This window comes from Dromaius novaehollandiae, chromosome 8 (genome assembly GCF_036370855.1).
Source record: "Dromaius novaehollandiae isolate bDroNov1 chromosome 8, bDroNov1.hap1, whole genome shotgun sequence".
NCBI lineage: Eukaryota > Metazoa > Chordata > Aves > Casuariiformes > Dromaiidae > Dromaius > Dromaius novaehollandiae.
This window is the reverse complement of record NC_088105.1, coordinates 9616936-9641256: the sequence shown is the minus strand read 5'-3', so window position 1 is coordinate 9641256 and position 24321 is coordinate 9616936. Positions and strand designations below refer to the sequence as shown.

Sequence of the window (24321 nt, the reverse complement as noted above, 5' to 3'; positions counted from 1 at the left end):
GTGCTCTGCGCTGGGGGGGCCTGTGCGGAGGCGGATGGGAGCCTGTCAGAGCCGGTGTGCATGGGGCTATTGGGAGCTCCCGGGGGGGGGGGGGGTGGGAAAAGGTAAAAAGCGTTAGGTACCAAAATCCCATCCCGAGCTGAGATTGGCCCCGATCCGCCTAATATATATATACAGATAAATATATATATTTTTTTTGCCGAGCCGAGCCGAGCCGCTGCGAGCCGCGGCGCATCGCTGTGCACGGGGAGGCGCCGCCCGGCTCGGCTCGGCGCGGCGGCGGCGGCGGCGGCGGCGGGGAGGCGCCGGTGCCGCGTCCCCGCCCCTCGCCGCCCGCCGCCCGGCCGCCCGGCGCTGGGAGCGCGGCGCGGGGCTCCAAGATGGCTTTGGCCGGGCTCTGCGCGCTGCTCGCCGGGTGCTGCCTGGCGGCCGGCAGCGGCCCCGCCGAGGCGGCGGCGGAGGCGGCGGCCAAGGAGCTGGAGTGCAAGCTGAAGAGCATCACGGTGTCGGCGCTGCCCTTCCTGCGGGAGAACGACCTCAGCATCATGCACAGCCCCTCGGCCGCCGAGCCCAAGCTGCTCTTCTCCGTGCGCAACGACTTCCCCGGCGAGATGGTGGTGGTGGACGACCTGGAGAACACGGAGCTGCCCTACTTCGTGCTCGGTGAGCCCCTGCGCGGCGGTCCCCGGCAGCGGGCAGGTAGCCCCGGCGTGCCGCAGCCCCGGGCGGGCGCCCCCGTCTCCCATCCCCGCTTCGCCGGTCCTGCCCGGGCGCCGGGCTTGGGCCTGGCCTACCTGCCCGGGCCGGGTTTTGCGCACCGCTAGCCAGGCCTCCACGCTTGCCCGGAGCTGGTGGTCTGGGGGTGGTTTTTACACCGGTAAAGCCCCCCCCTTTCCTCCTTCCTTTGTGCTGGGCTGCAATCCGAGCAGGCCTGTTCCGTACACCCCCCCCCCCGCGGCAAACACCGCCGTCATTCCCATCAGCGTGCGCTGGGTGTCCATGCACAGCTCTTCCCTCGCCTGCGGGCTGGCCCCTCCGCCGCTGCCGCGTGCTGCCCCTGCACCTTGCGTGCAAACGCGGCCTCCAGTGCAGCGTTGGCCGGGGGCCTCTCCCAGCAGTGCTCGGGCGCTGGGAAGTTTTCCAGCGGCACCGTCGTTCGCGTGCTGCTGTCCTGAGAGCAGGTGCGCTCGCGCGTAGCTTTGCACGTCCGTTGCCCACCCCCGCGCTGCGCCCCGCGTGGGGAAGAAGGTGGGCGAGCCCGTTTTTCCCTTGCTGCCCGCGGAAAGGGGGATGCCGCGAAAATGCCGCGGGGGGCTGCCGCAGGGCCGGTGCGGGGCCGCCTCAGGATCTGCGCCCGGGGAGGAGGCCTGGGGGTGTGCGGGGCTGCGCTGCCCCCCGCCCCGGCGCTCCCGGGCCCCGCGCAAGCCCGCTGCGTGATGCTGCGGCGAGGCCGGCCGGAGTTGCTGTGGCAACCGGGGGCCGCAGCGGCGCGGATGCAGCAGGGAGGCGTGCGGCTGGCGCCGGCTGCCGCCCTGCGCGGCGTTGCCGCCCCGGAGATCCCTCGGGAATGGCCCCGGAGGGGTCCTCTGGGCCTGTCCCCGAGGTGCGATGCACTGGGGACCAGAGACGAGGCTTCGCGCTCCCCCGCGGCCCTGCCCTCCATCACGGGTTTGCAGAGCAGGCAGACGTCGACCTAGCGGCCAGGGTCTCGTATTGCCTTGAGGAGGCCGAAAACTCGGTTCTGCTCGTCCGCGTGGCCCTGGGTCCGGCTGTCCTGTGAGCCTGCGACATCAGCCCCTGGGAGTCCGCGGTGCATGGAGGGCAGCGTTTGCCCTCCTCGTGCTCTGCCCGCGGGTCCTCGCTGGCTCTCTTGGGGCTGGGCTTTGGAGACACCAGAGGTGGTTTCGATGCAAGCCCCCCCGGACGCCAGGGCCCCAGCTGGGCTGGCAGAATGGGGCAGTTCATGGCGGAGCTGATGGACCTTGCTGGGCCCTCTGTTTGCCACGGCTTTGACTTGGCTTTGACTTCTCCAGGTGGAACAGGCTGCAGGGAGAAGTGGTCCAGCTTGCTCTGAAGCTGGCAAGGCCACCTTAGCGTGTATGGAGACTTCTTTTTCTTTTTTTTCTTTTAACCTGGGCACTGCTTTTTGCATGCTGGAAGTCCTCGAGTGCTCAGAGGTCTTGCAAGACCAAGACTTGGTAACTCAGAGAGGCCCTCAGGATCCAGAGAGCCCCAGCCTCAGGAAGCACCCAGAGACCTGAGTCAGTGCAGCGTCACTGGGTGGTGCCGAGGGCTCTGTGGGTGGATGTGGCCACGTTCGGTCGATGCGTACGACCGACGCTGGTAGCTGTTTGTGTTTCCCCAAGCTTCTCTGTGCGGAGTGGAGGCCTAGGTCTGCAGGGGGTGTGTTTGAGTAACCTGGGTTATAGCCAGAAGGTTTCATGCAGTGCTAATTGCACTGTCCCAGTCAAAATCCAGATTGGATAATTGGTCTGTGCCTGCCTTGTTGAGTTTAAATGTATAATAATGTATAATAATGATGTATAATACATACACCCACACGCATGCTTGTGTTCTCTTGGCGTTTCAGCCTGGTCTGGTTGGATGCGTCTCTACCGGGTGGTCTGGGCTGCTGCTCCTTCTGCTGCTGGGGCCGCGGCTGGTGGTTTCTGAGCACAGCAAGGGCTGGTGTCGTGCTGAGCGTGGTGCAGTTGTAGAAACCATGGGAGGTTTTACCGCAAGGGAGCCATGGCTTTGGGAGGAGGAGCGGAGGAGTGGGTGCAGCAGCAGGAGCAGCACGGTCCCCCATGAGGCAGGGGTGTGGAGGTGTCGAGGGTGGCCTACCTCTCACCCCGGGTGTCCCCCTCCCCTTGCGTGGCTACAGTAGACCAGACCTCAGGCTTACGGGCCCTCTCGTGCAATTAAACTTGCATGATATACAGGGGGATCTCGCCTTCCACTCATTTAAACCTCTTCATAATTCATCCCCGGTAATGTCTTCCCTGGCATCTTGATGCCTTTCAGGCCATTTCCATTATTAACTAAAATTGTCGCAGATTTATTTGTGGGGTGACGTGGGCAGAATTGGTTTATTCTGGGAGTTTGTCCCAACTTCTTTACGACCCCTTCCTCATCCAGGAGGAGAGGGCACCTCTGTCTCCCTGCTGGAGACTACTCCTCAAAACCCCTTGAAGAACTGGAGCGCTCTCCAGTTTGGCCAGCATTTGCGGAGATGGGCATGTGCGTCGTTGCCTGCCTTGCCCAGTGCCGTGCCAGGCCAGGGGGATCAAGGTTTCTCTTCCAACTGGAGCAGGCCCAGGTCTTTGCAGAGCGGCTGCATGGTGCTTGCTGAACATCAGGCACCTTTGGGGTGGGGATGAGTTGGGCACTCCAAAAAAAGAGCCCCCCCGTGTCCCTGGAAACCCTGAGCTCAGCTCCTAGCTGGCCGTCCGAGTGGTGGTTCGGATGGTCCTTGCCTGCAGCGCGAAGGCACGGGTGAGCGGGATCGAATCCAAGCTGGTGTCGTTCCTTTTGCTTTCACGTTTGGGCTGGGAGCAGGCCAGCGGCGGATGGGGCGGCTTGCACAGGGACCGGTGTGCTTGCGCAGGGGCTGGGGGGCTCCCTGGAGTGGCCCCGTCTCTGCTGGTCAGGGACTATCCCCTGGAGCCACCATCAGGCAGGGACACGGCCGACGGAGGGGATTTAGGACCCGCTTTGGGGCAGCTGTGTCACCGTGAGATAGCAAGACCAGCTTTGGGACCACCGGGACCTGCTGCTTATCCTCGGTGTCCCCGCTAAGTGTCTTAAACTAGGGGCGTAAAAACCTCACGCTTGGTTTCAACGACGACTCTTGGTTTGGAGCGGGTTCCTTGCGGGGGACGTTGGCTCCTCGCGCCGTGTTTCCGCGGACGTTTTGCCCTAGGCTCCATCTGGGCTGCTCTCAAACAGGCGGATCCGCAGGTGCTTTGCCTCCGTTTTGCAGCCGAGGCCGGTTCCTCGAGGGGCAGTGGCTCGTGCCGAGTCGCGTCTTGGAGGGGGACAACCAAAGCAGGGTTTTTTGCCAGGGTTTTGCCTGCCGGTAGCTCTGGCGGGGCCACGAGGGTGTGGGAGCGGGGCTGGCGGCTTGACCGCTCGGGGCGATGTTCACCAGCGTGAGTGGGTTCGAAAGGGCCGGATTTGATCCTGGCTTAAATCACCAAGGAGGTAGGAAGCCTCCCTCTGAAATTGTGTACTTTCATCTCGTTTTGTATTTGTGTGTATTAGTTACCTCTTTTCCCGAAGAGGGGCTGCGTCTCGCCGCTCAATTTGCAGCTCGCTATTCCCCCTCCGCCGACCTCCGCAGCCCCGTCCTCCCGGCCGGTGCCTGGGCAGCAGCCAGCCGCAGCGGCTCCCTCATTAACTAGGCTCAGCCTTGCGTGGGCTGTTCTTTTTTGGGGGCCTTCCTTCTCGGGTTGTAAAGCGGTGAGTGGGGTACGCGTTAGCAAGCTGGCTTCCCACGGCCAGGCGGGCCCGGAGGAAATTTGGGATGCGATTAAAGACGCGCAAAATCTTTGAGTCATTTTCCTTCTCCGTAATGTACTCCGTGCATGAGAAGAAAAGTCTCAAAAAGCATTTTGTGCTTAAAATGACTTGAACAAAGCAAGGCAAGACTGTGGCTAATGGGTTGAACCAATGGTTTCTGGGCAGCACGTAACTCCGGGTTTTGAAACGGTGGATGGCTTCCTCTTACGCTGCATTTTCCGGAGTTTGGGAGAGCTAAATGAGCTTTTTCTGCATCCCCGGTTTCAAATCCGAGAGTCTCTGAGCTGAAGGCCGTGGGTGCTCGGAGATGGAGGCAGTAGGTCCCCAGAAACACCTCCCGCTTTCTGCAGCGGGACGGGGACTTCAGCCTGGCCGCCGTTCCCGCGCCGCCCTTCCCGGGAGCTGCCGGCATAGAGGGGTCTCGCCTGTGCTTAGCTTTAATAGATTATCATAAACTCAGGCCTTAATACGAGCTGTCATCGTTTCAAATTATCTTACTTTTAAATTAAATAGATTCCTTTTTAAATACAAAATCAATTCCAATTTTTTAGAGGGGTGAGATTTTTCAAAGGCGCGGACGAGTTGGGCATATTTAACTGCTGCTGATTATCTCCCCGAAATATCTAATCTGTCTTTTATTTCTTAATCTCTCCTAAGCCCTTTGCTTCGCCGGCAAATGACTCCTGCGGGCTGGCAAGGGGAGAGCACGGGGCTTCGCTGCCCCGGGGAACACCAGCCCGGCTGCTCCGGGAGCCGTGCGAACCGTCGCTCCCCGGCCGCCGGGGCTCGCTCCGCGTTGCTGATCGAGCCGGGGCTGCACTTGCACCTTGAGCTGCGGATGCCATGGAAATCCAAATACACGGTTTTCCCAGGTGGAATGAAAACCTCCGCGTAGGCTCCCCTGCCCTGAAACGCCGCCCGGGGCGGCTCGCGGCCGCCCTGCTGCAGCCGGGTGGCTGCAAGACCCCCCACGGCGCAACCTCGCACCTGCAGTGGGGGGTAATGGTGAAATAATGGAGCAAATATTAAGAAATTCTGAAGTACCTAGAGAATAACCAAGTTAAATTATACCAGAGGAGCTCAATTGCCTTGCTTAGATTGATTGAATTACTAAATGAGCCTGACTAATGGAACGGAGTGGATATATCGGACTTTTACTCAAGATCCTGAAATAATTTCTCTAATAAGATTGTGAGCCATTAATTGAACTTGGCTTTGATCCTGGACACTGTCGCCTGTGCCGAAGCTCGGCGGGGTGATCTATGCTCCCGCGCGCCCGTCCGAGGGGGCTGCCGGCGGCGCCGCCTCCCCGCCGGGGCGGCCGGAGGGGTTGTCGGGGGGTCTCCGACCGCCACCAGCCCTCACGTCCTCGCTCGAGGGGTCCCGGCTTCCCCCCGCCGCCCGTTTGCAGGCACGGAAGCACCCCGCTCGCCACCGGGGAAGGGGATGCGTTTTTATTCTCCAGGCCAGCGTCTGGGTTTGCTGGAGCTGCAGGTGCAACTCCAGGGATGTCACCTCCCTCCGATACCCTCGTGAGGAGGTTACTGCTGGTGGCGGTACGCGGTCGGTAGCACCCGGAGCACCTCCTTTTTCTCCTGCGAGCACCTCCCTGCTCCGCCTGCTCGGAAGGGGATTGGGTTGCTTCCAAGGGAGCTGGGCCTAAAATAAGCTGTGCCAGCTGTGTGCCTAGCACGTGTGTGTGTGCATATATAAATATATGTATATGCGTGCCTTGCAGACGCCTCGTGCTCTGCAGATCTGTCCCAGTTTCCGCCTGGAGAAGGAAGCGGAGCCGGGAGATGCCGGTGGCCCTGGCGTCCCGACGGGCGGTGCGCCGGCGGGCTGTTTGCAGAGACAGCGCTTTGAAGCGCGCTCGTATTGCCGTCCCGCGCGGGACGCGGCGAGGGGACGCGGGATCGAGGAGGCGCCGGGTGCGGCGTGGGCGCCGGGTGCAGCACGGGCCGAGCCGCGGAGGTGTGCGGGGGCCCGAGGGGAGAGCCGGAGCTAGGAGGGTCCCCACGGCCGAGCCGCGTCCCACCCGGAGGCCGGCCGAGGCTTCGCTGGGGAGGTGCGGGGTGGCCGTCCCGTCCTTCCTCAGCAGCGAGCGGCTGCCGACGGCCGTGCCGATGGCAAACGTTTCTGTGGCACGCCGGATGCGGAGGTCCTGAAAAAAAAAAAAGAAAGAAAAGAGAGAGGAGAAAAAAAAAAAAGGATTTTGTCTCTGGGAACCCGTTGCCACGGCAACTGTGCATCCAGCCTGCCAGCTCCAGTGACAGCAGGGCTGGGGAGGGGATCACGCTGACCCAGAAAGTGGAAAGGGGAGCGAGACGGGTTAGCCTGGGTTTTTTTTCTTTTTTTTTCTTTTTTTTTCTTTTTTTTTCTTTTTTTTTCTTTTTTTTTCTTTTTTTTTCTTTTTTTTTCTTTTTTTTTCTTTTTTTTTCTTTTTTTTTCTTTTTTTTTCTTTTTTTTTCTTTTTTTTTCTTTTTTTCATTCATTTGCTGCTCAGGAGCGCCTGGTGCCCAGGTGCCGGTTTGCACGGCCCGGTTGCTGCAGGGGGGACCCGGCCGCCCGTTTCGGCCGCCCCGGTGGGCGCTGGGCCAGCGCGTGGCCAGCTCTCCTGGCTGGTGCCGGTCGTGCGGGGCTGGAGCATCCCAGCAGCACCGGGGGAGCACGTCTGGCCAATGGACCTGGAAATTGGGGGCTGCTGCCACCCTCCTCCCCGCGGCAGGTGCTTCTCGGGGAGCAGCAGCATCCAATTAACGTCTTTAATGTCCGTGGTGGCTTCGGTAGTGCAGGAATTGCTCCTGGGCCACATCCCAGTGCCTACCTCTGTGTTTTTTCTTTTTCTTTTTTTTTTTGTTAATAGCTGCTTATCCAGCTAAATGGAGGATATGAAATCATCTCTCTTTGAGCGTCAGCGCAGAGCGGTCCTTCAAATGAAGGAATTTTTGCCCTGCAGGATTAAAGAGGTATCTGAGTGGTGAAGGCGCTGTCATTTGCAGCTGGATGTCCTTTTTCTTGCAAATTGCCGGGACTGAAGCTTTTCTGCAGCCGGCGTGACGGCGGCTGACAGTCCGCCCTGAACCGTGACCCTCTCCCGTCTGGGGGATTTGTGTAGATGAAGGGAGATTTTTGATCGCCAGTTTTGGGCTGTCCAGCTGCAGCTCAGCGCCGAGGAGCACCCGCAGGAGAGCGTCCTCCGCTCCTGCGACAGTATTTCAGGAGACCCGCACCCGCAAGGCAATTTTCGGGAGGTGGCCTTTGCCCTTGGTGCCCTTGACTGTGGCTTTCGAGGGCAGCAGCTCCATGAGAGCTGCGGGGTCAGCGCTCCCCGCTCCTCTCTCCTGGCATCCTGTAGTGCCGAGGCTGCTCCTGCTCTCTTAATGCTTTGGAGAGAAATCCCGGGGGAAAGAGGGTGTGGGAAGGGCACTATGGACCGACACAGAGCGACTGTCGAAGGCATCACTTTTTCTTGGGAAAGTCAAGGAATAAGAGATTGAGGGTGGCATTCCCCCGTGCTAAAGGGCGTTAAAGTCCAGCGATCCCTTTGCACCCGCTGTGTCGGGGCAAGGTGGCTGGCCAGAGGCGGGCTGGCCCCCCAGAGCAAAATCAGGTCTTTCCCTTGTGTGTGTTTAAATTCTCCCTGGCAATTTTGCGTGGATGCGTGTCCCGAAAATCCCCCCCCCCACTTCCATCCCAACGTGACTGGTCCGCGCGGTCGGGCATGCCCTGCCCCGGGCAGGTCTCGTGTCTCCGGTCCCCGCCACGTGGCCCGTGCTCGTTCCCCGGCACCGTGCGGGCACCGCGGAGGTGGTACGCGGGGAGCACCGGGGGAGCCGCGTGCTGCGGTGGGGGCGCGGGGCTCCTTCTCCCTCCCCCGGCCCGTGCCCTCCTCCCCCGGCTGTAAAACGCTGTCTGTGACCCTCAGGATCGGCAGTGAGGTGTCACCGTCACAACGCCATCCCTGCCTGGGAAAGCAGAGCCAGCAGCCTCGAAATATCCTGGGGGCTGGCTCTTGCGTGATGGAAGACAGTTACTATGGAAACCTCCCTCAAAAAGAAAAAAAAAAAACCCAAACCAAAAAACCCACCAAACCCAAAATTTAAAGCAGTCCTTGTAGCTCAAAGGAACTGCAGACCTTATTATGGGTTTTACCCCCCCCCCCCTTTTTTCTTTTATTTGTTCCAGCTAAAAGCCCCAGGAAACAAGCCAATTAATGTGAACATCCCAAGAGGGGGAGAGAGAAAGGGCACGTTGCTGGAGAGTCCGCTGCGTGCTCCCGGGAGCAGGGAGCACCCGCTCCGGTGGGTTCCCTTTCCTTGCCAGTGGTACTGCAGTATGGATAACTGCTCCTGCAGCGAGCAGGCGTAATCCCGTAACAGGGGATTTCGCCAACAAGGAGAAAGAGGATTTAAGGAGTTGGTTCAAGACTTAAAAACACCCCATAGGCAGACAACAGCCCATGTGAGGTGGAGGATGGTGGGATTTTGGCGTGAGCAGAGAAAGGGGCCTGGGAGCTGCAAGAGGAGGGAAGCTCCACCAGAAAGTAACCGGAGAGTATGTCTAAAATGACTGAAGGACCCAGCTCCAGCACGGCGTCAGGTGGCTCGGTGCAGGTTGGGAGTGTGTGCCATCACACGTCCTCGCTGTTTCTCCTGCCAGGAAGGGTCTTGGCACGCTTCAGCGGGGTTTCTGCCATCGAGGATCCCAGTCCTCGACTCCCCATGGCCTGGAGAGTCAGCAACCATCGCTCAGAAAGGCGAGCCATGGGCTCTGCACGCTCCGAGCCTGCATGTCGGAGATAAACCAGTCTGGCTGGGTCTGGCAGGGAAGAGGAGACGTTTGGAGAGGAGAGCTCACAGTCCAGTGTTTTCTTGCCAGGGCGTCTTTTGTAGCTCTAAGCCGTGGGCTGCGGGATCCAGGGGGAGCTGAGCCCAGCTCGCTGCAGGCTTCAAATCAGTGCAGACCTGTGGTCTCACCAGCCCAGCCCCTTAATGGGGTCCCCAGCATAATCCTAAACCAGCGTGCCCGGGGAGCGGGCAACGGCTCCAAACCTCCCTGGGGCAGCCCCCAGCTTCTCCAAAGGCTCTTCTCCTGGTCGCAGTCGCTCCTGCGAGGAGTTATTTTCCGGTGGTTCCCATCCCGGAGCAGCCGAGCTGGGGGAGGACAGTGTAGTTTAACAAGATAGCGTCGCCTTATTCTAAAAATACACCTGGCTACAGCTCCGGGCCCTTTTCTCTGTTGCTTAGCCAGAAATAGTGTGACTTTGGCTTTCTCAGTCGCAGGAGAGCGAGACAGCCAAGCGGAACGGTCTTGTTGGTGTTGATCTCCAGTTATTCTGTGGTGAAATTGGTGCATTTCAGCAGTTTTATGCCCAAGAGGTTTTTCTCATGTTTTATTCTCTTGTGAGGGGATACAGTGAAGGCAGCTTCCTGAGAGGCAGGCCGCTGCTGAAAGATGTAAGCGGCGTTTTGCACCGCTGCTCGGCTTTGCGTGCTTGCTGCTTTAGCCGTATCTCCCTCGCTGGCTCTGGAGTGCCTTTCCCGGTGACCTGGCGTGGCGCGATATCCCTTGCACTGTGACGGATCTGCTGCCTTGCTCTCTTGCTGGGAAAAGGGACATGTTGGAGTGAACTCAGATCAAGGGAACTTGTCTTTGCAAACATATGTGCCCTGGGAATTCAGGGGGAATTAGCAACTTTGCTGCGGAGCGCGTTTAATGAGCGCTTGGGCTCTGCTTGCCTGAGAGCGAGGATCTAAAGGAGCCGGCTTTGCAAAGCTGCCTTCTAGGCTTATCTCAAGCTGGGGCTTGTTTCAAAGGCACCGCCGTACCCTGTCCTTGGCGATGTGTGTCCAAGAAGCTGCAAACAAGACAGCGGCTGATCGGCAGGCTTATTCCAAAACATCCTTTCTTCTGGTGGCAGGGAGAAATCAAATGCATTTCTGCTTTTTTAGCTTTCTAGAGGGAGCTGGTCTCTTCCTGGGTATGTACCGCTCCTCAAGTGTTCGGACCTGATGGGCAGAAGAAATAGCTCAGCACCCTCGTGCTGTTAATGGTGCAAATGTCCGTCAGATTGAGTGAGGAGCTCATGGCCTGAGTCGTGTGTGTTTATCCAGGCTCGGACCTGGGTTTGGCTTTGCAAGGTTTTCATTATTGTGTCTCTCTTCTCGCTTGCTTGCAGAGTGAGGCGCACCCCTGGTTAAAAATAAGAGGAGGAAGCCTTAAATATCTGAGTCTGTTTAAAAAAATCGTGAAAGTCATCTTCAGTTTGGTTTAAAGCGCAGTTTTCTGAGCAGCGCGTGAGCATCCGTTGGGTCGGAGGCGGCAGCGTGCGAGGGCCACCTGCGGGCTCTGCCTCCGCGTCCCCGGGGCCGCCGGGAGCTCCCGGCATGCGCATCCCCTTGCGCCCCCCTCCCTGCCTCCCCCCACCCCGGCACGGGACCTTTACCGGGAAAATACAAACTGGGGCCGCTCGGAGCCCCTGGGACAGCCGCGTGGTTTCGAGGTTGGGTCCGGCGGCGCCTCTGAGGCCAAGGCGGTAAATCCCGGCGGTGGAAAGGTTCCCGGAGGAGACGTGCTCCCGGCTCCCTGTCGTTAAAGGTGTCCGGTGGGAGCGTTCAGCCGCCCTGGCCGAACTCCAGGTTGGGAAGCGACAGCGTTATCGTTTCCTTTCTCGTTTTAGTTGGATGCAGTGTTCTTCTTTCCCTGAACGGCTACAGAGCGGTTTTTTAGGCTGTCAGACAGCTGCTGCGTTCAGCCTCGAGTACAGCTGCGTTTCGGCGTTGGGGAAGAAGGCCTTTTCACAGGCCGCGGGATGAAAGGAAGTGTGTATGTGAGGCACGTCGCTGTTAAGGATATAAAAGCATCAGGCAAATGGAGGCAGAGTAGAAAAGGAAGGACCGAGACATGAAAGGAGAAACGAGATGGCAAGAATTAGAAAATAATCGGAGGAACCGCACAAAAGCCCATAAGGAACGGGAATTAGGAGCGGCGGTTCTTAAGCTACAGGGATGTATCGACAAAGATGCTCGCGCCGGGAGCGGAAACGGGGCCGTAATGGGCACCGTCTTCCTGATGCCTCTGCGCGTCGGCTTTGAAGTTGCAGTGCGCGCGGCCCGGTAAAGAGCTCTCCGGGGCTCATAACGGTATGAATCGATGGCTGATTTCTCACGAGGCGGTAACTTCCGTGCCCTGGGAAAGCTGGAGGAGAGGGAAGAGCATTCGGGGAGGGCGCAGAAGGGGCAGGCTGTGTCTCCGTGGGCACTGGGGGCAATTTCTAGCTGAGGGGCAGAGGAGGAGGCCGGGCTGAGCGTCGCTCCCTCCTCGGCAAAAAAAATTCGCGTCGCGGCACTGACTGTCTTCGAAACCCAGCCGCTGCCTAGACGGCTTTGTGTCCTGTGCGGGATTTTATTTGGGGTCATGGGGAAGGGAGGAGAAAGCTGAGGTTTCTCCTGCTGGCTCTTGGTCGGAGTGGTCCAAAGAAGGGAGAAGGTTGTGTCCTGATGCAGAGGTAGATGCAGGTGTTTCTAGTTACCCAGTGCTTTGTGTCTCACAGGGCTCTTTGCTCTTGAGATAACTAAAAATGCAGCTCACTCCCAGACTCGATTATTAATTTTGTTTATTTTGTTTATTTACAAAAATACTGTTTATCTGCAAAAATGCGATGCCTCTTCCCTTTGGTGCAGTGGGAGCAGACGTCAGGCAACTCCCGTTCGCCGAAACCCCTGGCAGGCTCCTCGGGCGAGCTCCGTGCCCGGGCGTCTCTGCTCTCCCTCGCGGGGCTCGCCCGGGGCTCTCACCGCAGCCTTGGCCGCTGGGGACCAGGGCACCGCTGGCACGTGCTCTGCGCCCACTCCGGCCCCGTCCTCGGCTGGTTTTCCTCCTTTAAAAGGGGCCTGGAAGGGCTCGTGTGCGGATGCTCTGGTCTCCTAGTGTCAGCTGTTTGCCGCTCTGGGTTTAAAGGACATCCAGGTAAATACAGGCAGGGCTGTCTTTACGTGCAGTTATATTAACGCGTTGAAGACGAAGAGAGATGTTACGTAATTTGGACTGCAATGCAGAAGCACTCGTTTAATTTTTAATTATTCAATTTTTGTGTGCACGTAACTCTCTACCTGAGCAGAGGGGTTGGTTGTGGGCGTGTGTCCCATGGGGGACAGGGGTGGGAAGGGCGATGTGGTACTCACGGGAAAGCCTCTCGAATCGGCCGGGTGGGCCAGGGAGAGGCGCGAGCCTTGGGGTGCGGGGTGACTCCCGACGGTGCTCGACTCGCTGCCCGAGAGGCGCTTAGTGCCTCATTTCCTACCGGGGGAGGCTGAGCCAGGTTTCCGGCCGGCCTCTGCGGCTGAAAGCGTTGGCGGCTTTCTTACAGGGGTGAGGGTTAAATTTGTGGTTAGCTCTAGCCCACCTTGAAGCGTCCATCCCGCCTTGGTCCAGGAGGGGACCGGGAGGGCACCTTGGCTGCTCGTCCCCTATGCCCCAGCCCTGCCGGGACTTCCCAGCTCACCGGGGTGAAGAGCCGAGCAGCTGGGAGCCCTCTTGAACCTCTGCACTGCCCTTGCTCTCCTGTCCGTTCCTGATGGCACCCATCCGAACGCAGCGGAGGTCTGGGCAGCCCAAATTTCAAAATGCCCCTCGAATGCTGGGGGTATGAGGCGTCTCATCCCGCACCAAGGCAGGAGAATACAGCTGGTGCAGTGCCGTTGGGGTGGGGAGAGGGATTTGCCGTTAAGGCCACGCAGAAGGATGGGGATCCCAAAGCTGATGGCTGGCTGAGGGTATCGCTGATGCCGTGAACGCGATCCTAACAGCGGCTCAGCTGCTTACTAAAAGACTTGCGCCTGCAGGATGGGGAAGCACAGGAATTTCAGGCTGTAGCCTGGCCCCGCCCCTGGCGATGGGCCCGTCAGGGCTGGAGCTGCAGCTCAGGACCATCGGTGGTTTGCAGCACTCGGGAGCGGTCGGGGCGCAGACCCCAACCCTGCCCCACAGTGCTGGGCTTGCGGCGGTTTCTAGGCTCAGGTCGAGGTGGGTTTTTTAGCCTACCAAGCCCTGGGTAAGGTGGGTGGTGGCTGCAGCTCTGCTTTGACAGCCAGCCCAGCCGGTGTGACCGTGCTCTCTACGACTCAGCTGGTTGCTCCCAGCCAAACCCCAAACCGATTGAAACCGAGGGCAAAGCCCTCCTTGGCCTCACCGAGAGGAGGATTCAACCTTCTCGTGTTGGCTTCCCTGTGCCTAGTGCCCGTATTTCCTATAGCTGCCTGTGGGAGAGCACAAAGTGCATCCTGTTGTGGGTTTGCTGGGATGCGGGAGAAATGGCAAAGGGGTTGTCGTAGCCCTCGGGTCTCAGTCACCTGCCTGCTTCCTCTCCTCGGTTCTCCCCCTCTTTCACATCCCTGCTCCGCACTTTCTGTCCTTCCGACAGAAGCAGCAGGCTCAGAGCAGCTTAGGCTTCAAAGCTCCCAAAATAACAAAGGTTAAAATAAATCAAAAAAAAAAAATTGGTACAAGATCAAGTCAATGCCCCACTTGCACCCAGGCTCGGAGCTTCAAAGCGTGCTGCAAACAGCCCCCTGCCCCAGCTGCGCGCGGCTGCGGGAGCAGCAGGCTGGACTTTCAAAGCTTGGGGGTCCCCTCGTCGTCCTCCCGGAGTCGAGGGAAACTCCGTAGAAGCCGGGACAAAGTCCTGGGTAATGATGTCCATTGAAAGCAGTGGGGGTTTTGCCCCTGCTTTTGTTGCACAGGGGAGCAATCCTTTGACGTTTGCCAAGGAAGGAGAAATAGCCTGGATTTCTCCCAGCTCCGGGGCAGGGCTGAGAGGAGCACCGGGCAGGCTCCTCTGCAGTGAAGAGAGGCTGGTGGTGACCGAGGAAAGGGGCAGATTCATGAAGGTGAAATGGATTTCTCCCCGGGCCACGCTTTCCACGTGCCGGCAGCCTCCTATTGCCACGCAGGTAGGCAGAAAATTCCTCTTTGGGGAGGATCCGCGCTGAACCCGGTGCCTTTGTGCCTCTGCTGGCTCCCCTGATTTATAGAGATCATCAATATGACAATTATATACACCTGCAGATTTAATTACCTCCATTTTCGTCAGGCAGTGACAGATTTATGCCTCTGTTCAGTTCCTGTAAATCTGAAACAAGCTTGACTAGACCCAAAAGTCCTCACATTGATCACCGCACACTGGCTGGTCTCTGGCCCTCTTGACAAGCTCTTCTTTCAAAAGTGATAAATTTAAGATGCACAGTCAACTTTTTCCCCTTCTACATCTTTCTTTTTTTTTTTCTTCCCTCTCTGCTATCTCTCAAAGTCTCTCCGCACACTTGAAAACGAAGCTTGAGATCGGGTTACACGCTCCCAAGCACCCGAGAATTTGCGATGTTAACCCACGCGGAGACCCGTGGTGGGCAGCAGTGGCTCCACACGCCAGTGGACAGGGGCTCCCCTGCCTTCCCCACCCCCGTGCGGCGGCACCGGTGTGGATTCGTCCTGCCCCCCGGTGTCAGACATCAGCCCTGGGCCCGGCTGGGGACGTGGGAGGAGGAGGAGGGTCGCCCTTTCTTGGAAAACTCTTGGTTGTGCCTTCAGCACGGAGACGGCTGGGGCCCGCCAGCAGATGAGGAACGACCGGCCGTTCTCGTTTCCCGTGCAAAGGCTGAGGATGCTAAAATAATGTCTAATTTGCCTGACCTCTTGGCCTCAGCATAACGAGCACTTAAACAAATTAGTCTGCAGGAGTGGGCTGAAGTTTACCCTTGAAGTGGAGTCCGTCTCGTCTCTCTAATGCATCCCCCTCCTGTCCCCCCTACCGTCTCCGCCTGACCCAGCCTGGACGATATGCTCTGATGTCTTGCTAAGTGCCTGGCAGATGGTCTGGAGTGGCTGGCCGTTACCTTCCCTGTCAGCCCGCTATGGTTATAAATAGCCGTTTGCCTCCCTGCGAGAATCGCTGGCTGACTCAGAAAGCTGAAGGTAATCTTGGTAGATATCTTGGAGCTGCAGGATTTCAAGGCACGGAGGTGTAGAGGGAGGGGATCGTCGACTGGGCAGCAAGGAGCCCGTCTCCAAGAGCCCATCTCCATGTCTCCTTCCCCCAGCGAGGCAGTGCCTGGAGGAGCAGAGGGGCAGGACAGTTTAAGCTGCTCGTGAAGGGACACATTGGCATGGGACGCATCCTCCAATGCTGAACTGGGTGGCACCAAGCAGGCTTTGCAGCCGCCCTCCATCCCGAAGGTGTTAGGCGGTGTGAGGGACAGGGAGATCAGGACGTGTCTCTAGAGTCTGTAGTAGGAGGAGGGAAGTGCAAGTGAGAAGAAATCAGGGACTATGAGGATGAAAAACCCCTCAGACGTTGTGGGAGGCCCCTTGGACTGACCATTTCACTGTTTGTCTTCTTGCTGATTTTACCAGAGTATTTAAAGAGGTTGGAGCCAAGCCCTAGCCCTGAGATGTTGAACTGGAGGGGTTCAACAATTTTGGGGTATTAGGCTCTTGCTTGCAGGGTAGAAATATTAGCTCCAGCTCTTTCCTGGTCTTCAGAACGGCTTCCCATGGGAAAGAGTGGACCCTGGGAGATATGAGAGGTCCCCCTGGGTTAAGCTTTCCGCTGGAGACCTATCAGAAAAGGAAGGCAAGGACATTTCTGAGTCTGACCGTGTGCAAGGGAGATGGGTACCCCCAGGGTGCTGCAGTCTGCGGCATGGGAAGCTCTTCTCCAGGGCAGTGGGCGAGTAGTGCCTGGCTAGCAGAGGAAGCCGGGAATTTTCCAGATTTCCGTTTTACCTGGTGAGTTTTGAGTACCTCCTCTGGAACATCATGCTGCTTTGCATAGCATCCTGGATCAATCCAACTGACTGTGTATCTTGACATCTCATCTCCAACTATGGCAAGTAGCTGATGTTTGGGGAAAAAAAATGTAAAAAACACGGCATGTATTGAGTAGCCCTTTCCTTACAGCCAAGGTCTGTGCCCTAGAGATTTCCTGAGCAGGAATTTGTCTCTGTCCTGTTGTGCTTGATAGCCACGGATGGATCTGTTTTCCTTGAATTTAATTCTTTTTTCAGTGCTTTTATGCTTTACGGTGGATGAAACATTGCCTTTTGTTAGTTTTTGCACTCCTAATTCTTGTAGTGTGAGAAATAATGAATAATCATTCCCTTTCAGCTGCTCCACTGGCTTCATGATTTTGTGGGTTTTTATCCTATCCCTGCTCAGTTGTTCGGTTTCCTTGCTGAGGAGTCCTAATGCAGTTAGCTTCTCCTCTCCATGAAGCCATTTCCAACATCTGATCTTCCTTGTCCCCTTCTTCTGAACCCTTTTAGTTTTGCTGCATCCTTTCTGCGATGATTGACCTCAATACTGCTAGCGGCATTCGATATCATGTTGCTTTCACCAAAGCCGACTTTCACCTGCCATCTTCTTGCCTGCTTTCCTGTAGCACTTCACAGCTTTAGCTTTGAGAAGACTAAATTTAGGATTGGTGGCCAACTTTGTTATTCACCTCCTTTTCCAGAACATTTCTGCACTGCTGAGGTCCTAGTGAAGATCTCCATGGGGTTCCTGGTAACCTCCTTTTGCTGTGAAAGCTGTCCCCCTCTCCCTTCCCTTCGTGGTGGGCTTCAAGAGGATGTACCCTCTTATCCCATGCCCACTCACACTCTTTGGGAAACTCGGAGGGTGGATTTTGACACGAGCTCTTCGAAACGAGGCTATCACACTGGATGACCCTTGTCCGCTGGCTTACTGACAGCTTTGAGTGGTCTGTATTTACCCATGTGCCTACCAGTTGCTTTTCTTTATTGCAGTTGCTGACTGTCCAGGGCAGAAGTAGGATTTACTGGTCTGTAATTTTCAGGATGCATGAGAGGTTTTTTAAGAGATTGGGGTCTCCTTTGCCAAGTTTTGTTCCTCTAGTAGCTCGCCCTTTCCGAGCGATAGGTCTTGTGTCGCCGGAGCCCAGCAGCTGTCCTCCTTTGGCGCTCACAGGTGAATACCGTCTGGGCCAAGTGATTCATACTGCTCGTTTTATCGATTTGTTCTAAAACCTTCTCAACGAACGCTGCCATTTGAGCCAGTTCCGCTGACTTGTCCGCGGGGAGGGCACCGCTCCAGGATGGGAAATGCCCTGTGCTCCCCGAGTGGACACTGGTGCGGGGAACCCGCCCCACGTAGCTGTGTGTCCTCCGAGCGCTCCTCTTCCTCTCTGCTTAACTGTCCATCTCAGCGATGCGCTGGCAGGCTGCCTCTGCCCAGTGGGGTAGTATCCACTTCAGGGATGTTGTGTAACGTCTCTTTTTCAGGTGGGTCGTTCCTCCCAGATTCTGACACCCAGCAGGCAATTTGGAAACCGTCGCTGTGCTGGGCAGGCAAGTGAGAGGATGTGATTTTTTGTTTGGTTGTTTTTTTTAACGGGAATGTGGGGGCTTACAGGCATTATGCCTGTGAGACTGTCAAGAATTGGCCGAGGCCTCCCAGGTGCGGGATGTCGACAACAAATGTGGTCCTTCCTGGCCTGCAGATACGAGCTTTGCATCTCCTAAGTTAGCGACACGCATTCTCTTTATTTCAGTCACTGTCATGGTATGGAGTGCGAGGCTTTCTTTATTTTCTTTTCTTTTTCCTGTGACCACATCTCCAGGGCGTGGGTCCAGGATGTAGATTTGTCTCCCTTCCCAGATCTCCCCTGTATTTCGTGTTTACGGCAGATGGAAGTGAACTAACAAAACATGAGTAAAAATCAAACGCCAGCAAATGTTCCAGCCCGCGTGTCGCAGCTGCGTGCGTCAGCCAAGCTTTTGCTCAGCTTTTGGTCAAACTTGTGAAATGCAGTGGCGAGTAACCTCGGAGGGGATGTTGCACCAGTGTGGCCAGGCACGTCCTTGGGTCTGCAGAGGCCAGTGGAGCGAAGGGGCACATCTCCTAGGGTCAGGAGCTGCAGAGCAAAGCCGGTCGGCTGGGAGCTGTTAATGATGGATTGGTATCCTTCGCTCTGGACAAAGCGCGGCACAATGTCATTCCAAGAGTAAAGGAGGGTTTTGTTGTTAAAGGACCAATTAGGGCGGCGGCATATTTGGGACAAAAATCCCAGTTCAGGGGTAAAGCATGACACAGCTTTGGAGAGTAACTCCTGGTGTTGCTTGGTGACTTTCCCGAAGGCAAATGCACCCTGCACCACAAGGAGAAGCCTGGCTAGCTGTCAGCCTTGCAGCAGCTGAGGGCTGCGCACAACCGGCCTGCGTGCAGACGTCATGGCCAGAGAGTGGCTCCAGAAGCAGCGGGTGGCCTTTCTCTTGAATCTTTAGATTCTCCTCTGTCCACGGGGCCTTTGGAAATTTTGCCTCAGGTGCCTAGAAAGAGTGTCTGATAGTATGGAAAAGCTGGATTGTCTTAAAAAGGCAGAATAACCTACAGGCTGGGCTCATTTTCCTACCTGAAACTGAAGAGGAGAAAAAAAAGAAAACCAGATATTCAGTGATGAATGTCATTTTTTTTTTCAATTGGCCATAAAAACATGAATATTATCCCATGAAAGATATGTCAATAAAATCTCGGAAGTAAAAAATCTTTATGGGTCAGGATATGCATTTTGACATCCAAATTTATTCAAATCAAGTTCTGAGGTGGAGATGCCCGAATGCATGAGGCAAGCGGCTCGTGGGAACAGCGCCTGACCTGTTCCCGTGGTATTTCCGAGGACAGAGATTCCTGAAGGACGCTAAGGCAAGAGCTTGCCTCATTTGGGTCGGAGCCCTTTAAAGGACACGCAAGTTTTCGACATGGAGCAAAAGGGTTAGCTGATGTGGAACTTAAATAAAAACACAGTCGGGTTCCGGATGGAAAATAAGCCAGGTTTAAATGTTAACGAGGAAATATAAGTCCAAGTCAAAATCTGTGCTCTGCTGTATAAAATGAGTCTGCAGAGACTGACATTATGGCAGAGTTCATTTGACTAATCAGAGGCATCTATTAGTGCAAAATGCTTCCAAATGGAAATGAAAATTGTTTTGCCGTTTTTCATCAAAATGTTGGCACGCGTTTTTAAGGAGAGTTGCTTTTTTGTGTGCACGCCTGGTTTTTTTCCCCCCTCCTGACAAGTTTTCAGGTCTCAGAGGGGGGATGAGGAAATGGGAATAACTTGATGTCCGCGCTGGGCTCGGGGTAGGGGGCTGTAGTTACGACATTGCACTGTCTCAGGTAGATCAGCTCCGCACAGGCAGGCAAAATTGAGCTGCCGAGGCCAAGCTTGGCTCCCAACAAGGTCCCCGTTGCCTTCAGAAAGACCACGAGCTTGGCAGCCCAGCGGTGAAAATACCCTTTGCTTTGTACTGGCTGGTGGAGGACAAGTGGAGGATGAGTGGAGGAGACCTTGGCCCCGCAGGTCTCCGTCCCCCATCCATCCGTGGCTGTGCTCATGGGGAGGTTGGCTTATCGGAGTGGAGAGGTTGGCTCGTTGGAGCAGGCAGCTCGGGGAAGACGTAGGCATGAGCCCACGCTGCAGGGTGTCAGATTTGTTGGAGATGAGCCGTTGTCCCCAATTAATCCCTATTCAGGAAGCGATCAATAATGAGGCAGGTGGTGGACCCACAGCAGGTATGAAGCTGCCAGCCTCCAGCGACTTCATCTGGACTTTTCTCTTCTCCTTGCCTTAGTCTGCTCCTCTTCAACCTTTTTTGTCCCCCTCCTTCCCGTCACAGATGGTTGGGGAGAGGAGCAGCTGCCGCCGTTACGTTGGAGGCATCAGCTGGGGTCTTTGGAGGCTGATGTTCCTGTAGATGTCAAGGACCTGGGCCACATTTGAAACCAAGCTAACGCATCATGGTGTAATTAGTGGTCTCCTACTGTTATTAACCCCTGACTCGGCCAGGCTATTTTTTAACGGAGGTGCAAGAAGTTAATACTGGTGCTAATGGCTGCACATCCAACGCCTTAATGAAAGGCGTGTGGGGACCAGGCCTATCATCAATATCTTTCACCCTTTGAACTTGAAATGATCCTCTCCCCTGCCGCCTTTCCGCAGCTCTCGCACACCTTCAGGATGGAGCTCTGGGTGCTGCTCCCGAGCCATCACCCCGGACGGGAGCAGCAGCCAACGGAGCACCGCTGCTCTGCAGGTCCACAGAGACGTCGTCGCCTGCCGGTTTTGGGGGGACACATCAGGGTGGTAGGGGCTGGCTTCTGGCATTTCTCTTCTTTTCCTTCTGACTTATTTGCAAGACAGCAGGGAGGGAGGGAGGGAGCGAGCGCCGAGGGCCGCCCGGCAGCTTCTGGGGGGAGAGGAGATAACGTGTGACAGCTCGGCAGCTAGACTGTGCTCTTTTAAAATCAGAATCCATTTTTTATTGAAATACATTTTTCTTTTTAAAAATAAGGCTGTTTAAATAAATTTGAAATTATGACAACCTATTTTAAGGCCTAAATTTACTATAATCTATTAATCATTTAAATAACTTCCATCAAGGAGTCCTCCTCAAATATTAATGAGCTGAAGGGTGCTGCTTTTTCAATGATATGTCAAATCAGGGGGAAAACATCTTTAACTCTATCTTTCTAAATGTCACAATGTCATATACTTAGTATCTATTCTTTTCAGTTTTTACAATGGAGCAAATGCTGGTATTTACACTTTTCCAAATGTCAGTGCATTGAGTTCCTGTTGTGCATGAAAGCTCTTGCTTTAATTACTCCTAATTTCACGTTAGCAAGCAGGTGCGGGGAGAATATTTTCTTCAATTTGAGCTAGTTCAGTTGAAGTCGGGAAACCGTGGGGAGTTGAGAAAGCAGGAAAGCTTGTTTTCCCCTTTCAGCCTATGAATAAAGACCAGGTGGGAGAGGAGGAGATCTTTTTCCAGCCCTCGCAGCTCCCAGGACCAGATTTTCAAAGGGGATCTGTATGCCTAAATACGCAGCTCAGCAGTTAGAGGGAATTTCAAAAGTGCTTCTGGCTGGATAGATGCTGTAACTCCTCTCTGTTTTGCTTCCTGGTGATTTGAGGAGAGCCCGGCGTCGCTCTGCTTGGGACACTTTAAGTGCACTGATTACCGCCAGAAATATGACCCGTGCTGAGCAGAAACAAGCTGCCAATTCACTTGCTGCAGCTAATGTTTCTTTTGATTAATCAAATCAGTTTGGAAGGGCGAACCTGGTTTCTCATGCAGTTTTTTTCCCCCTTGGTAGCTAGCTCACTTAAGGCAGCCTAATGAAATTAATTAACGGTAAATTTAAAATGTTGTTTTTTGGCACTGTAATTGAATTCCGGTTTTCATTTGAAGGCAGCTCGAGACAGGCAGAATAGAGATGACAATTTGCAAAGCGAGCCCGTGCTATTTCCCAGCACAATAAAAATGTGCCACTACAAATAGGAATGGGAAGATGCGTACGGCCAGAATGGGTCCTGCGTAGCGGAGGTGGGGGGAGAGGCTGCATCTCGTTGTGAAGCTCATCGTGTTTTTAATGGTCATTCCAACAAATGCAAATGAAGCTTATTTTTTCAGGAAACATGTCCCTGTCTTCAGCTGTTCCCGGTCCCTCCTGCTTGCATTTCCAGCCTGGTGCATCTGCTGTCGTAACGGCATGTAACGCCGCTCCTTAACCCAGCCCTGCCTCTCTGTTCCGGTGCAGGAAACCCCTGAAGTTATAAGTACTTAAGCAAAGTAGGAGTGTTTGGGCACACGTGCAGGTGCATCTGCACATCGGGGCAGGGAGCTGCGAAAAGTGGCTGAAGACTGAGACCACTTAACGCATCTCAGTTACAGCCAGACTTGCGGGTCTGATCGTGGCTCGCGTCTGCCTTTGCCAGCTGCATGCAGACTCGTTCATGAAGGAAGGGAAAATATTTTCTGTTTGAAATTAAGGGCAGCAGGATCCCAGTGATCCCATTAGTGCTGCTGAGAAGTTGTCCTAGATCCTCGACACCCCAAGACTGAGGCCGTGTTTAACATTAAGCGCACGTGTCAACCGCAGTTGAATTAGGGCCAGAAAGGTGTCGTCAGACTTGGTGGCTCTGGCCAGAAGATGCTGTCGGTATGTGCCCTGTCCCCACACCACAGTTGCAGCCAGGTTCATTGGCACCTACTTGTAGAGCCACCTATAATTTGGGAGAAAATTTACCCTGCTGTGCAAGGAGAAGAGGGGTTGATTTTGCCTGCAGGGCTCGTTCTGGTCATGGGTGGCCGACAGTGAGGGGGACAGCGGTGGTCCTGGATGAAGAGATGGATGGACACCTTCAGCTTGCGAGCTCGCGAGGGCACGTGCCTTGGGGCCAGCTTGGTGCCGGTGCAGCCGCTTGCTCCCTCTGTCTGCCCATTTTTTGGAAAGGGGTGTACGGCCCTGCCGGTGGCTCCCCTGTGCTGCATTTCACGTGTGACCGGCTTTCCTTTTGCAGAGATCTCGGGAAACACGGACGACATCCCCCTGGTCCGCTGGCGGCAGCAGTGGCTGGAGAACGGCACGCTGCTCTTCCACATCCACCACCAAGATGGGGCCCCCAATCTGCCCGGCTTTGAGCCCACCGAAGAGCCCCAGACCGAGTCGGCTGAAGAGGAGCTGAGGATCCTCCACATCTCCGTCATGGTACGTGCCGCGAGGGCGCAGGGCACCTCGCTTCCCCTCTCGCTGCCGTCCCTGCTCCCCAGAGCTCTTAAGGGCCGGGATTTAAAGCTGGAGAGATTTAGGGACCCAGAAACCTTTAGAAAATGGGGTCTTTGGGTGTTTGAAAATTCGTGCATCTCCCCACGTTGCTACAGCTGAGCGTGGCCCGGAGGGCTGCTGTGCGTGCGAGGGTCACTGAGCCCAGGCTCTGGACAAGGAGTGGGGCCAGAGCTCGGGAGCATCCAGATGTTCCCAGCAGCTGGGCAGCTCCTGGCTGGCTCTGGTACTACGCGCAGCACTTGCTCCCGAGGCCCAGGCAGAGGTGCTTTTAAATTGGATGGCTTTAAACATCTCGCTTTAGCTCGCATTGCTTTCCAAATGAATGCTGCCTGATTGGATCCAGGCTACGGCTCTTTTGCAGGTGTGCTTTTATCCTCAGCAGTGCTGTGGTTTAAAGGTCTTAACCACCTGCCTGGGGTTAATTCAGGTTGACTTTTTTGAGAGTCATTCATCCTGTGGCTTGCAGACACCACGCTTTGATTCTCAGCTGCCTCTGGCACCCAGGTGACCAAAAAATAGCAGCAACTGGCCCCCGCGGCCAGGTCAGAGCTCAGCCTGGCCCCAGAGACAGGGGGGAGCGAGTGGGCAAGCGGCAAACCCACCCGGAGCAGCGATGTGCTCCAGCCCCGCGGGGAGGGAATATATCGCTCCTTCTCTGCTTCCGTCCCCGCAGCGTCTGTGGCCAGTGCAGACCTGGTGCCTGTTGCCCTGTTGCTCTGTTATGCGACGAGCGGCACTTTTCCTCCCGGCGCTCCGTCACCGCCACTTTTATCCACGCTGCAGCCCAGTCGCTTTGATTTTGCAAGCCTGAGCTTCCCGTAAGCGCGTCTCGCGTGTGCGGAGGGCTCTGCGTTCCCCCGCCGGCTCTCTCCGCTGCTCTCCGCCTTCCTGCAGAAGCTCAGGAAAAGAATTTCGTAGCAGAGAAATGGGGGAAGACAGAGAGCAGTGTTTCTGAGGTGGTTTTGGAGTTTTTTTCTTACCACCGGGAAGAATCTGAAGAATCCTTTTTTTTTTTTTTCTTTTGGCCACCAGAAGAAAATTGGCTGGAGACAATGTGTTGCCGAGGCTGCAAACAAGCTGTTTAATGGTGCCTACCCTAATGAGAGCGTCAATAGCTCTTCCAGATTGCAGCCCGAGGCCAGGTTTCTCCTACAT

At 55.8% G+C, this 24321-nt stretch overlaps 1 protein-coding gene across 4 annotated transcripts in view; it reads left to right on the top strand.

Annotated features, from left to right (window-relative positions):
- The first annotated feature begins 356 nt into the window (after window positions 1-356).
- The window catches only part of ASTN1 (astrotactin 1), an 81329-nt gene continuing 57364 nt past the window's right edge, over window positions 357-24321 (top strand). For all 4 annotated transcript variants that reach the window (XM_064515608.1, XM_026101029.2, XM_064515607.1 and 1 more), the window contains exons 1-2: window positions 357-663; window positions 22901-23088. In XM_064515608.1, coding sequence (XP_064371678.1) covers window positions 381-663; window positions 22901-23088 — 471 coding nt within the window. In that variant the 5' untranslated portion in view covers window positions 357-380. The remainder of the gene's footprint in view (window positions 664-22900; window positions 23089-24321) is intronic.